Below are 16259 nucleotides of genomic sequence, written 5' to 3' on the forward strand. Positions count from 1 at the left end.
TGTGTCTGGTGAATTGCTTGGGATTATCTCATATTTTAGGACCTCTCGCCAATATATTAATTTTGAAAAATGTGCTGGTTGACCTGCATATCTGACCTGAAAACATATGAAATATATGCCTGATCCCCGAATAAGAATATGGGTGGTTTTATTACCTGTTATTCTGAACGAATGATTTTGAATATGCCTCAATGGTCGTCTTGTCGCGTGAGAGACTATCACGTGTCGAGGCACTTTTGTAACCCAGATACATTTCAGAAATAGTAACGTTCAATAAAGTACACATGTTCACCGCTGTATGCTTCTAATTCTATTTTGAGGACGTCCATGAATTACTATCAAATAGATTCAAGTAGAGGGAGGGAGTTTTGTCTTGCGAAGCTTTTGGCCGAATGATGTGACTGGGGCCCGTTTCACAAAACACTCGCAAGCCTAAGATCTCGTAACTTTTCTCGTAGCTCTTGTACCTGGCATACTGTAACATAGGAGGTGCAAATGCTACGAGAAAAGTTACGAGATCTTAGGCTTACGAGAGTTTTGTGAAACGGGGCCCTGGTTTCCTTGTGGTCCTTTTGTGACGTCACACGAATATAACGTATAAGGTAGGTTACGTCATGCCCGTGTCAGCAGAGACCGTCAGGAATCGACTGCGTTTTACGGATATCCGAGCGACACGACCATAAGATATATAAATGAAATTTCATCCTCGTCAACGTTTACGATAGTTCAGCAGACGTAAACGATTCAGCCTTTGGCAGTGGTTAAGGAATGACAGGTGGAACGTCACGACCCGTAGTGTGTTGATTGGAGTAATCAGCGACCATAAGACGCTACCCCCACGCGCAGCAACATAAAGCCGGTGTTAATGTTTCCTATACCAAGAGCCCGAAATTTGGGTTGATTTGGTTTTGTTTGTTGTTTTACGCCGCACACAGCAATATTCCAGCTATATGCGGCGGTTTGTAGATAATCGTATTTGCACGAGACAGTCCAGTGATCAACAGCACAAACATCAGCCTACGTAACTGGGATACGATGACACTGTCAACCAAGTCGGTGAGCCTGACCACCCGATCCCCTGACCACCCGATCCCCTGACCACCCGATACGCTGTTCGCCGTTTATGACAAGCATGGGTCACTGAAGACCAGTTGAACCCCGCGGATCATCACGGGCAGATTTTGAATGAGCTGAGAAGACAACTGAGAAAAGATGAAGGAACGTCACGGATAATATTTCCAATGGAACGATGCCGCTATCCGCTATCCGCTTTTCATACGTGTACGATAGAAGAACCATACCAACTTTTGTCAAACTAATTTTACAGAGCACACACTATTCCCTTTGTGTCCAGGTTATTATTTTGGTTGTGTATAGTTAAGGTACTATTAAGGTTAAATCTCTTATCCTCAAAATCTGCAATAGATTTACAAATACGAACAATACTGTTGGAAAATGAAACATAACGCTGAAAGAAGAACTGACTATTAATGTCTCATCTCAATACAATGCATCAATTTATAAGTAGCTATCACATAGGTGGGGGTCAGTCTATATTGAGTTGCATGTGTTTTATACTAGGAGAATGCACGCATTGTTCACAACACAATATAAAACATAGACAAGACATAGACAACATGATGCTACCTCAATGTCCTTGCCGTATCGTAACATAGAACGCCGTCCTTGTGGTCCTATCCCACGAACTTAAGTAAAACCACTGGCTTTTCTTCCTCGACGGTTGATGGTATTTCTATTGTTTCTATTGCTATCAGGTCAAGTATTTGAAGTCACGGCCACTCATTACTTGACCGCTAGTTCATGGTGCTCGGTCAGTTGATGGGGTGTTAGTGCCCTTAATGACAAAATTGATCTTTTAATGTATTTTGAGTAAATCTGATTTTTCCCCAAATTTAAGTTAATAACAAGCAAATTATGCACAGGGCAAAAATATTCTGCCCACATGACCAGATGTCTGAATAGGTGAATTACACTTCGTTCCCGCAGTTCTGTACGATTAATTAGGCAATGAAACTGATCAGGTTTTGTGCTGGAACCTTCATCGTTTCAGAACGATCTGGGAGGGTGTATAGCAAACAGTGTGAAAAACCAATGGCGGCATCTAATGAAGAGAAAGCCCCCAAAATCCTCATCACCGGTGAGTGTTTGGAATCAAAATATATATTAGTTGTGAGTTGTTGGTATCACGCTTTACGGGTGGTTGTCAGTAACGACAATTACAACATCATGGATACCAAGAATCCTCATCACAGGTGAGTGTTTTTAATCAAAATATATATTAGTTGTGATCAATTGGTATCACGCTTTACGGGTGGTTGTCAGTAACGACAATTACAACATCATGGATACCAAGAATCCTCATCACAGGTGAGTGTTTTTAATCAAAATATATATTAGTTGTGAGTTGTTGGTATCACGCTTAACGGGTGGTTGTCAGTAACGACAATTACAACATCATGGATACCAAGAATCCTCATCACAGGTGAGTGTTTGGAATCAAAATATATATTAGTTGTGAGTTGTTGGTATCACGCTTTACGGGTGGTTGTTGGTAACGACAATTACAACATCATGGATACCAAGAATCCTCATCACAGGTGAGTGTTTGGAATCAAAATATATATTAGTTGTGAGTTGTTGGTATTACGTGTTACGGGTGGTTGTTGGTAACGACAATTATAACATCATGGATACCAAGAATCCTCATCACAGGTGAGTGTTTGGAATCAAAATATATATTAGTTGTGAGTTGTTGGTATCACGTGTTACGGGTGGTTGTTGGTAACGACAATTATAACATCATGGATACCAAGAATCCTCATCACAGGTGAGTGTTTGGAATCAAAATATATATTAGTTGTGATCAGTTGGTATCACGCTTAACGGGTGGTTGTTGGTAACGACAATTACAACGTCATGGATACCAAGAATCCTCATCACAGGTGAGTGTTTGGAATAAAATATATATTAGTTGTGATCAGTTGGTATCACGCTTTACGGGTGGTTGTTGGTAACGACAATTATAACATCATGGATACCAAGAATCCTCATCACAGGTGAGTGTTTGGAATCAAAATATATATTAGTTGTGAGTAGTTGGTATCACGCTTTACGGGTGGTTGTTGGTAACGACAATTACAACATCATGGATACCAAGAATCCTCATCACAGGTGAGTGTTTGGAATCAAAATATATATTAGTTGTGAGTAGTTGGTATCACGCTTTACGGGTGGTTGTTGGTAACGACAATTACAACATCATGGATACCAAGAATCCTCATCACAAGTGAGTGTTTGGAATAAAATATATATTAGTTGTGAGTTGTTGGTATCACGCTTTACGGGTGGTTGTCAGTAACGACAATTACAACATCATGGATACCAAGAATCCTCATCACAGGTGAGTGTTTGGAATCAAAATATATATTAGTTGTGATCAATTGGTATTACGCTTTACGGGTGGTTGTCAGTAACGACAGTTACAACCTCATGGATACTAACTTCTTGTTTACTGCATACAGCGCCATTTCGCTGTATTTGCCTCTGTCCATGGCCAGATAGACATCTTTAGTGTGTGAATGAGTGATTGGGATCAAGCTGTTGGAACTGATTGGGATCAAGCTGTTGAGTTAATGTTGTTCCAGCCAGTCAGCGATGTTCCATTCTGTGGCGACCTGAACTTTAGTCACGGTCAGACAGTCATTTTGGAACAGTGAGCAAGTATTGGTTTTCGCCGTGTTTAGTAATATTTCAGCAATATCACGGCGGGGGACACCAGAAATGGGCTTCACATACAGTTTTTGCAGAAATTATTGAAAACATCCTAATTCTTATAATAGAATTTAAAATTAGGTGTACCCATGTGTGGAATCGAACCGGAGCATCGGCGTAACAAGCTAACGCTTTAATCACTAGGCTATCCCACTAGTCGGTCATGGTTCAAGGTCGGTTGTTAACACGGGGCACACCAATTATTATGCTTTCCCTCAATAGCATTGTTCATTTCTCAATGTTTCAGGAGGTCTGGGACAACTAGGCACTGGTCTGGCAAAGATACTAAGGTGAGCTTCAACTATAAATTATTTCTAAAGTCAACAGAAAGTAAGATTCATTGTCCATGATGCTTCAGTAAGTAGTAAACCCTCCATATGCTAATACTAAGTAGCACAATGCCGGCTGTTTGCGGCCTCCACTACAATCAAATGCTTTAATCTGCTGTATTATTATAAGTACACTGGAATGACTGGCCACCGTTTATATCCGTTTTGAGGCTGGATCAAAAGCGTTAAAATAAGATCGTACAGTTCTATGACTGAAACGAGAGGCAACTCGACCCGACTTCAGAGTGTCGTCTCAACGTATAAGACCGGACATGGCGTCTCGAAGCAGCTCGAAAAAATGTATAAAATCTTGTATAAAGACACTTGTGATATACACGAATGAGACAAATATGGGGTTTGCCGTATAAGTCTTTGTGTTCAAGTTGAAATGGAGCTTTTAATCCAACAGAAAAGAGGAACTGATGAACAATAATTCTTATTTTTCAGAGAGAAGTACGGTTGTGACAACGTTATTCTAACAGACATCAACAAGGCTCCCAAAGGTGTTCTCAAAAGCGGTAAGCACGTGCATAGATACGAGTTAGATATAAGGGAGGTCGTCATAATTGTAGCATCACTTCTGTATGGAAGTTTTCTTTGTTTCTTTAACACTCAGCAATATTCCTGCTGTATGGCGATGGTCTGTAAATAATCGAGTCTGGTCCAGGAATTCACACCTTACACACTTTTCTCTATCTGAACTATCTGAAAATTGTTCTGACAGCTACTATGGTTCTTAAACTATTGGAACATTGTTCTGACAACTATTATAGTTCTTGAACAATTGGAACATTGTTCTGACAACTTACTATAAAGCTTGAACTACTGAGATATTGTTCTGACAACTACAGTAGTTCTTAAACCATTGAAACATTGTTCTTACAACTACTAAATTGATTGAACTATTGAAACATTGTTCTGATAACGACTAGAGTTCTTGAACTATTGAAACTTTCAGACAATTACTATAGTTCTATAACTATGGAAACACTGTTCTGACAACTGCTATATTTATCGAACTATTGAAGCATTGTTCAGATACCTACTATAGTTCTTGAACTATGGAAACATTGTTCTGACAACTACCATAATTCTCGAGCCATTGATTGTGCAGGACCCTTTCACTGCGTTGATATCCGGAACTTCAAGAGTCTTCGGGAGATTATTGTCAAATACGAAGTGGACTGGCTGGTGCACTTTGCGGCCCTGCTGAGCGCCATCGGGGAGCAGAATGTGCCCCTGGCTATGCAGGTCAACATCGAGGGCCTCCATAATGTCCTCGAGGTCTCCAAACAATACCGACTCAAACTGTTCATCCCAAGCTCAATTGGTAAGAATCTGATACGAATCTGATAATGCTGGACAACGGCCTTCTCTATGCATATGCTTCCAGCTGTCATCTAAAGTCGTACTGTTATACATGAAAGGTTTGTAATTGTTCACAATGTCTCAAATAACGTGTAGGCATGACCACACTAATTGTTTTAGCAAACAGCTGACTATTAATGGCATATCATCAATGCCACGCATGCCAGTGGGTAAACCGGGGAAGAAATCTGTTAAAATCATGCATCAGTTCTAACATTTGGTGTCCACATTTCGCAACTTTTGAGATCCAGTCGAGGTAATTCTCTCCACGAAGACATCCCTAACATCGCCATCAAAATATGTTTCATCAAAGTTATGACATTTAGGGTTCGGTTAAACTTGAAATATTTAATTTTATGCCAGACACGTGGAGGACATGTCCAAACTTCTTCCCCCACGAACCTTTTGATTACTTGCCCACCCTGCAGTTCCGGTATGTGACTGTTTCCGACTGTTTGTATGAATTTCAATTCTGCCAGAGACCTTGAGTCAACGATTGTTCTTAAAGGTGCATTTGGCCCTGACTCCCCACGGAACCCGACCCCTGATCTCACCATTCAGCGCCCACGGACTATCTACGGTGTGGCTAAGGTACATGCCGAGCTGATGGGAGAGGTAAGCTTCCGTTCTCCAGAGATCCCACGCAATGACATTGCTTAAAGCAGATATATACCTTGACATTGAACCTTGCTGAGGAAAATCATATGTCATTTCTTCAAGAGGGAAGAACTATTTTAAAATGTCTGCATATGAATGTACTACATGTGTAGAGTCTGTCAGTATATCATTGTGAATACACATTCATTATCAAGACATGGAAATGTGAAGCTATAATTTTCCAACTTAATGTGGTTTTGTTTTTGTGCTGTGAACTTCTCGAAACAAGTGAGTTAGTGATTGAGTATTGTTTTATGCCGCCTTTAGCACTTTCCAGGAATATCACGGTGGTGGCCATCAGAAATGGGTCACACACATTGTATCCATGTTGAGAATCGAAGCAGGGCTTCGGTGTGACGAGCGAACGCTTGAACCACTAGGCTACCCCACCGCCCCCTCGAAACAGTACAATGTACTATTGCTGATTCCATTTAATTATGAAATGGGTTTGGCAGCTTCTATTTCATAGCTCAATAAAATGAAGTTCATTGCAAGGACAATGAAAATCTTACATCTCTGCCTTCGTTTGGGAAAATTATAAACTGATGTTCTAATGTCATTAACCCGTCAACATCGACTACGTTGTCGACGTTATGCTAGGAACGCGAGACGATGACAACGTCGCAGTTGAGTACCATAACTGTGTTTGTGCAACATTTACGCTGGATTGTTTTCACTTGTCAGCAAAAGAAGACCTGATTTTACGTCCATGTATTACAAACACAGTAAACTATGGGTTTGATGCTGAATGGCACTCGTGTCTTATTTATTGTGGTGTTAGAAGGTAAGTTAGAACCAAGGTGTCATTGCAGTTTCATACCATTTATCATCTAATTTCACCTTCAGCGGTCTTCTTGAGATGTTTTAATCACCTACACTGTTCTATTCTGTGTTGTGACAGTGAGGCCATTGTTACATGTGTTACACACAACTCCAGATGAAATAGTTTCAGTCCAAGATGTTACAGTTTGTGGCTTGAGACTGTTTGAGATATGTACTTAATACAGTGCAAGCAATGCATGAAGGTTATCTTTAGTAATGAATCTTTCACTTTCTATCATGTCAATACGAGCTCCAAATGAGCTGCAAGTTTTAACTTACTACATCTGAAGTTAGTGGTACATTGTCTCAGATGTACAGGCAAAGGGAATGCCAGATACATTTCTACCTTTCTCAGGGATCTAGAATGCTTATGAGAAAATGGTTCTGTTGATAGAACTACACCAGTTTTGTTCAAGATTGTTTTTACAGTTGTTGCCAAAGTCCATGGAAATGAACCTTTTAACATTAGTCCCAAGACAAAGTCCCTCTTTGCCATCCTTGTTAATGTTGAATATTTGTTTCTGTGTAGTATTACAACCAGAGGTTTGGCCTGGACTTCCGCAGTCTCAGATTCCCTGGAGTTATCTCAGCTGACACCAAGCCAGGCGGTGGAACCACGGGTATTAATATGAATGTCTTCATACTTTGAATTTATCAACTTATCAACTTCTGAATATGTAACTTGATAAATAAGTAAGTTATATTCTGTTCAGGAAGGGGATTATTTGTAAACTTGAACGTGGTCCAGACATGTATCCAAGTATCCAAGTATCCAAGTAACTAAAGACCTCCCGTGAACCTGGAGTGAGATGAGGGGTTGAGGTTTAAGCCGTCTTTAGCAATAATCTAGCAATATCCCGGTGGCAGACACCCGAAATCGACTTCACACATATGGGGAATTGAACCTGGGTCTTCAGTGTGACGAGCGAACGCTGTAACCACTAGGCTACCCCACCGCCCAAATGAACCTGGAAGTGCAGTCTACCATTGAGTGTCAATGAGGGAGGCAACTTGGTAGTAAGGGGAGATAAGTGAACAATGCCTCACCCTGGTGTTACGTATGTACTGTTCGTGTCAGACTACGCAGTGGAGATATTCCACGATGCCCTGAAGACCGGACATCACCGCTGTTTCCTGGGACCAGACACCCGGCTCCCAATGATGTACATCGATGACACCCTTCGGTCAACGGTCAACTTCATGGAGGTCACCAGTGAGAAGCTGTCCATGCGGACCTACAATGTGACAGCCATGAGCTTCACGCCAAGGGAGATTGCTGAGGAAGTGAGGAAATACGTCCCAGAGCTGGAAGTCACTTACTCCCCAGATGAGAGGCAGGCTATTGGTTAGTATAAGGGTAACGCTATTTTTCATGACATTATCATTTACAGAAGCCCGTGGTCTTTCATTAAGAGACCGTTCATAATTTATGGCTATCGGGGTGGTGGTGAGTGGGGAGGGGGTCTGGAGGGAAGTTCATTGAACTTGTACATGACAAGTGGGAGAGTCACCTACTTAGGTTGATCATTCACATTGTATTTGCAACTCCATGTAAATCATCATCATCACATCAATCATCATCGCACACGCACACACACAGACACACAGACACACACCACACCACACACCACGCCACACCACACCACACCACACCACACCACACCACACACCCCAGCCATAGATTATGATGGTCCCGTCAATTTATGGATGTCAAAATGTTTCGGAGTATCAATGAAGAAGATTATCAGAGCAATAAAACATGGAAGTTACATCCATGAATTCCCCACTTTATGTGCATAACTTCTACGCCGTTCAAAACGATGAAAGCTGCACGCAGGGGCCCATCATCTTATGCGCATAACTTCTACACGCTGTTCAAAACGATGAAGGCTGTACACTGGGCCCCATCATTTTATGTGCATCACTTCTCAACGCCGTTCAAAACGATGAAAGCTGTACACTGGGCCCCATCACCTTATGTGCATCACTTCTACACGCCTTTCAAAACGTTGAAGGCTGTACACTGGGCCCCATCATCTTATGTGCATAACTTCTCAACGCCGTTCAAAACGAAGAAAGCTGTACACTGGGCCCCATCACCTTATGTGCATCACTTCTAAACGTCTCTCAAAACGTTGAAGGCTGTACACTGGGCCCCATCATCTTTTGTGCATCACTTCTAAACGCCTTTCAAAACGTTGAAGGTTGTAGGCTGGGCCCCATCATCTTATGTGCATAACTTCTCAACGCCGTTCAAAACGAAGAAAGCTGTACACTGGGCCCCATCACCTTATGTGCATCACTTCTAAACGTCTCTCAAAACGTTGAAGGCTGTACACTGGGCCCCATCATCTTTTGTGCATCACTTCTAAACGCCTTTCAAAACGTTGAAGGTTGTAGGCTGGGCCCCATCATCTTATGTGCATAACTTCTAAACGCCTTTCAAAATGTTGAAGGCTGTACATTGGGTCCCATCATCTTATGTGCATAACTTCTCAACGCCGTTCAAAACGATGAAAGCTGTACACTGGGCCTCATCACCTTATGTGCATCACTTCTAAACGCCTTTCAAAACGTTGAAGGCTATACACTGGGCCCCATCATCTTATGTGCATCACTTCTAAACGCCTTTCAAAACGTTGAAGGTTGTAGGCTGGGCCCCATCATCTTATGTGCATAACATCTAAACGCCTTTCAAAACGTTGAAGGCTGTACATTGGGCCCCATCACCTTATGTGCATCACTTCTAAACGCCTTTCAAAACGTTCAAAGCTGCACGCTGGGTCCCATCATCTTATGAAAGCTGAAGTCAATACTATGGACGGCTAATACATGTACATGTATTTGTAATAAATTTGATGTAATTAGTAATCATAGTTCTTCGGACATGCTCACTACCGAAAATATTCAAAGAGGTGGTACCTCTCCGGCATTCTTCAGCAACAGAGGTTGATACTATTCAGAATACTCTTGTGTGTGTACGTGTGTTTGTTTCAGCTGATTCCTGGCCTCAGGTTTTGGATGACACCAACGCCCGCCATGACTGGGGATGGAGCCATCAGTATAACCTGGAGTCAATGTGCCGTGTGATGTTCGAGAAGCTCATCCCACAATACAACCCAGTGGATGATGCTAAATACGCAGACACAGAGACAGTGAAAAATGGGACCCTTTAAGTTGTTTGTTGGAGAGTGGAGTTATCTCCCTTTGCTAAGTGGGGGTTAAAAGTGTTTTGAAGACGGTACGCATACTTGTAACAAACATTGACAGTTTGTACCTGTTCCTATTTTGCAACACACAGTGCTACAACATTTCAACCCATTGTCACGAAATTAACAAAGTATGATCATGTACATGCATTTTGCAAGTGAGATGCGATAGAAATTACCATGTAATATCAAACAAATGATATTATATTTTATGCAAATATTTGACTGAACAAGTTTAGAATCTACATTTGTTTAGAAATGGCTACCTTTCACACATGTATCGACACTTCATACTTTCTGTTGTGTTTAATGTTATGTAATCCTGGCGGTAAACTGTGTTTGTGTTCACATTGCCTTTACCTATACGTTTTCTCTTGTTGCATTGTTGATTGGCAGAAATATATTCTGACAGGGCAGTTGGTTGAAAATGAAAGCAAATGTTGTACACTAAAATCATTCGTCTTCTGTAAAACTAGAATAAGTTATATTTATCATTCAGAGACACAATGGCTTAAAGCACTCAGTCGTAGGCTGGCTGTGCTACGTCTATGCATTCGGGACAAATTACATGCATGCATGGTTTCACTTCCAGATTACACTTTTGAATGTTCTGTTCAGTCCGAGTATAACTCCACTGCTGCCTTGGATGTGGGTAAGACGGACAAAATTCGCTTATTATTTCATGTAATACAACGGGTTGGTTGGGTAGCCTTGTGGTTAATTAAAGCCTTCGCTCGTCATGCCAAAGGTTCGATTCCAACACTGGGCCCATTGTATGAAGCAGATTTCTGCGTTCCTCGTCGTGACATTGCTAGATATTGTTAAACACGACGTACATGTAGCTGTATTTACTCACTGCATGCTAATCTCTGAAGGAGTAAGAAGTGTACGTAAAATGAATGAGATAAACTCTGAGTAGATTAAAGGGAAGGTTTGTCCGCCATGTAGCAGAAACGTAGCCCTGAGATGTTAAGGGTGCCGTTTGACATAGCGACCTTAGCGCTAAGGTGACCGTAACTCCCACACCTTAACACAGACTTAAGGTACACGTGAAGGTCCGGGGTAGAATAGGCCTTGATGTCAACCCATGATTGTTGTAAAAGGCGACTATGCTTGTTGTAAGAGGAGATTAACGGGATCGGGTGGTCAGGCTTGCTGACTTGGATAACAAATATCATCGGTTCCGAGTTGCGCAGGTCCGTGCTCATGTTGTTAAGGACATCCAGACCTTAAGCCAAACGAAGGTAATGAAACGCGTGGACGGTAATTAGACACGTGCCCTGCTCACTGACCTATAAACAGCTTATTCATCCATAAAGTTGTATGTTTCATTTTGACGCATCAACAGCTTCCAGTGACGTGGCATTTTCAGGACAGCCTGTGAAAAGGAGAAATTGGCGTCAACAGTTTCAAAGCGACAAGGTCACCGTATTGAAGGTCATACCAGCACGCCGAGGGGGTAATCAACGGATTATCGGAATAGAATTACGCGGATAATAAAACCCTGCATTCTTTTGCGATACCGATTACGTCAAAAAATAGGTCAGGGTCTTGATATTCCGGTTAGTAAGGTCTCGGTTCGGGGCTTTCTATTGTACCTACAGCTATGAAAACAACTTGTTTACACAGGCCCAGATCTTCATGGGTAGAATATGCAATGCCTTTCTATAAGTTTTCAGACTCAGCAAACGTTACATTCATGCTAACACACTCTCAGGAATGTATCGGATTCAAGTTCTAAAAGATATATCAGACTGGTACACGAAGTAAGTGATGTCGTAAACTCACTCCCTCACTCCCTCTATTTGTGCCGTAGTAACCGTGACTGAGTGAGTTAGCTGATTGTACTGTCCACAAGGTGCCTCACCTAGAGAGTGTTGTTTTGAATCCGGATGAGCCAAATCGTTCTAGGAATTGTATGGTCTATTCTGAATATCCTATCTATACCAAAAGAAAGAACGAATGCTGTAGTCAAAGCTTATTTATCGATTTGTTTTGATTTTCTGTTCAACTCTAATATCGAACATAGAACGTTGTAGTGTTAGACTTTTTCAGCCCTCAATAGAAATATCGTGTTCTTAAAGTAAAGGAAAATCAACAGTTCTAAATACACATGTGCCTCTGAAGCACACTTTGCCCCGATAATCTTGCCAAAATAACTTATAAAATGTGTGTACTCGTAAGTATGTGATTCTTCGAACATCATGAAAACAAACTGCGTTTTTTAGTAAAGTCTATGACCCAAGATGTTTTTCTCTTTATTAGAACCGTCTTATCAAGCAATCTTAGAAACGCCCAGAAATATGCCAAAAGCTTTTCCTGAGAGTCCGTCAATAACGTACAGACAATATGACCCTTCATGATGCATTATTGTTTGTGTTGTTCTTTGGTATGAGGAAAGAAGTAGTTCTATGACAGGAAAACAAATAAACCTTTAAAAACGTGGCCCTGAACGAGACAAACGCTTCTGTTTTTATGGACTTAAATGTACAACCTGTGCTACGTGAAAGGTAACAATATATCATGGAGGAACAGCTTTATTACATTCAGAGCTACGTTTCGGTACGGGATCTAACCTTTATCAAGCAGACAGACAGTTTATTCAAGCCTCGCCTCCAATTTACATGTGATATACTATAAAATATATACATACCATAAAATACACCACTCCTGGTGGAGCTATGACAGACAAAATATGCATAAAATTAATATAAATCATATTTCTTTCAAGAAAGAACTTGTCTATCCTCAAAAAGATGTTCCTTTTCATCATGCGGCTTCTTAATCAGACCCCAAACCAACGGATGCAAGAATGTGTATATGGAAAGAAATCCCTCCAGTTCAGAACAGATAATAGCAGGAATTAAGGGAAATCTATCTATTTGGTCCAAAACGCGTTCAGGATGGAAGAAGACGATCTGGTTTTTCATGCACGAACATCAAATTTCGCTGAAATAGTCGCTGTTTCGGTTGCAAATTCGACTGTTTCGGTCGCAATAACATCTCGTTTCGAAATTGAACGGTACGGTACGGTACGGTACGGTTACAACTACGTTTTCTTCGGTAAATGCTACTGAAGGAATGAAAACATAGTTTTAAAACATGTACATTACTGTAAATGCAAATCCTGTACTACATATATGCAAATTAAAGTAAACATTTCGGTTTTATATGAAATAGCACTACGAAGCTGTAAGATCGCCTTACAGCTGCAGGTTTCCGCGCTAGGTGTTTAGAACTCCCTGAACTACAACGACCGTTCCTTGGATCCGCCAATGAGAGGTATTATTGTCAGTGGGGATGAAATCGGGGAGTCCAAGTTGTTTGTACTTTGGGTGTACTCTGAAAGGTGTACTCCCATTAGTGACAAATCGGAATTGTGAGAATCCCAGTTGTGAGACAGTGGAGTTGGTAGTTAGCATAGAAAACACACCTTACTCCCCTATCTGACAGAATAGATTAACCTATCTAATTAGGGTTTAGCTATGTAACTGAACCTTGTGAACAAAACACACATTTTGTTCTAAAGCATAAAATTTAGTTACACAGAGAACACAACATATTGATACATATTAAATCATTAAACAAGTTCAGTTTTGACAAATTTTGTAATTTGAGTTAAGTGGTGATCAGTCACATTTCATTAGGTATTCAGAATTAGGGTGTTTACAAAAACTGGGAAAGAAATTAATATCTATGGGCATAGAGTGTTGGACAGCATTATAATGATGAGTATCTGTTACATCTTTCATTTCCGTACCATCGTGCTGTTTCAATGGGCAACTTGGGATTTGACGTTCTAAATTAACAAGGTTTATAGGAAATTGTAACAAATGAGGCTTTAAAAGCGAACGCTTAAATATATTATATAGTAAGAACCTCTAACTGCGTAAACGAACCAGTGAGATTGCATTATACATTGTTTATGCCCCAAAATGCTAGGTACATTTTGGGTGAGCGAAATACAATACAATCCAGTATCCTGTAGGATGCAATACGCTTGACACTTTATAACAATGGAAAATCAAAATCAACATATGAAGACTATAAATTGTACATAATATTATAGTGGGTGAGTGAGTTTAGTTTTACGCCGCACTCATCAATATTCCAGCTATATGGCGGCGGTCTGTAAATAATCGAGTCTGGACCAGACCACCAGTAACCAACAACATGAGCATCGATCAACGTTAGTCGCCTCTTACGACAAGTATATAGTCGCCTTTTATGGCAAACATGGGTTGCTGAAATCCTATTCTACCCCGTGACCTTCACGGGTACATAACATTATAAAAAATGGTATTTAATTTGACATTACAGCATTACAGTTTAGTTCACTTTGACATAAGTCTTACTTTTACGCATATACTGATAGGTTATCTGCCGAATGTACCGTAAATCATAAAATCTGATTGCAATAACCGTATAATTTATATAAATGTACTTATTAAACTTCGACTGCTCTTTTCGATCACCATTATATGGTAGTGATTACAATGCCATTTAGAAAGTGGCCAAGTGTAACATATATCATTTTGGGGATTACAATTTCTTAGTAAAGTACAATTTCTAGTACTTTTTGAATTGAGTCCCATCCGGGATTCAGAGTGAGGCATCTCCAGCACACAAATTAAGTCCTGCCTTAATTCTAACCCGCTGAGCCACCGCGACTTCCACAAAAATGAAAGTCGGACAACTGGTAGTCTAGGCTGCGGGCTTTGTGTACCCCTTTGACAAGTGCTAACTGGCATGGACCCCGGAATTTGTACTTTACTAAGAAAGTGTAATCCCAAATTTGACACATGTTACGAGCGTTTGACCGGTTCCTAAATAGCATTGTGAAATCATAGCCTTCAGCTGTGGGAGCCGCGCCAATTAACACACAAAGCCCGCAGCCTAGACTACCAGTATATATGTCTGTCTATCTGTCTGTCTGCCTGTCTGCCTGTCTGTGTGTACGGCTGTGAGGTCGTGTTTGTTCAGTACAACAGAGTATAGCAGGCAGATTAGTGCTTAATCCCTGATTATCATATACTTTTGGTAGTAACAAACTAAGCCACAAACTAACTCATATAAATGGAAAAGGATCCTCAGAAAAACCAGAGGAAATCTAGACTTGCTTCATTTAAAGCTTTAGCATTTCCGAGAGAGTTTGACAGAACGGAAAAATAATGTGATTCAGGGACTCTGAAACAGACTATATAGAATGGGGAAGCCAGTTAACAATAACGATGCACCCTCGCTCTCACTGTAATAAAGAACTTGTTCATTCAAATATTATTACCCTTCCTTTTTGCTCTAAGCAAGGAGACTGGACGCTGTAGATTATCCCTGCTCTACCTTCTAAATGCCTGAAAAACTAAGTTACGTTCCACATGTTGATTATGTTGACATGCCTTTACTGAAGGGATCGCTATATTTACGGTTGAATGGTGTTTATATCCTCTTATATAGGTTTATTAGGACACAGATTGTAATGAATAACTCGGTCTGACACAATATTAAGAAAGGGCACTTATCATGCTCATATAAGGTTGGTGTCCGCCATGACAAAGTTACAAGCGGGACGTCGGGGTGGCCTATTTGTTAGGACATTCGTTCGCCGAAAATCCGGGTTCGATTCCAACTTTGATACAATGTGTGAATCAGATAAGGACAAACTTTATGGATGAGCAAAGTCTTTAATCAGGTGGAGCTAAAAGAAGTTGCTCATTCATAAAGTTTGTCCTTATCTGATTCACCAACTTCTAAACATGCCTCTCAAACAACAATGTGTGAAGCTAGCCCATGCCTGGCACGTGTCCCCCGCCGTGATATTGCTGGAATATCGCCAAAAGTGGCGTAAAGTCAAATTAAACTCACTGGGTCACAGACTGGATTAAACTAGTCCAGAGACCCCTTCAACAAAATGGCCGAGATTTGTGCTTGGATTTTTATAAGCTGATTAATCGGGACTGCCATCGTCGTAATTAGCGCTAAGTACGTTTGCCTTGTGGAAAGGTGGCATAGGTGATTCCAGGGGGTTGGGGGAGTGCAGGGGTGTGCAAACACCTGGAGGGCCTACCTTGATGTGTGCCCCTTT

At 40.9% G+C, this 16259-nt stretch overlaps 1 protein-coding gene across 1 annotated transcript; it reads left to right on the plus strand.

Moving 5' to 3' along the window:
- Window positions 1-2028: 2028 nt before the first annotated feature.
- Window positions 2029-10144, plus strand: LOC137291960 (L-threonine 3-dehydrogenase, mitochondrial-like). Its single transcript, XM_067823514.1, has 8 exons — window positions 2029-2158; window positions 4040-4082; window positions 4569-4639; window positions 5236-5451; window positions 5998-6104; window positions 7498-7588; window positions 8047-8313; window positions 9966-10144. The coding sequence occupies exons 1-8, from the start codon at window positions 2029-2031 to the stop codon at window positions 10142-10144; spliced, it is 1104 nt and encodes a 367-aa protein (XP_067679615.1).
- Window positions 10145-16259: the final 6115 nt, after the last annotated feature.

This window comes from Haliotis asinina, chromosome 7 (assembly GCF_037392515.1).
Source record: "Haliotis asinina isolate JCU_RB_2024 chromosome 7, JCU_Hal_asi_v2, whole genome shotgun sequence".
Lineage (NCBI taxonomy): Eukaryota > Metazoa > Mollusca > Gastropoda > Lepetellida > Haliotidae > Haliotis > Haliotis asinina.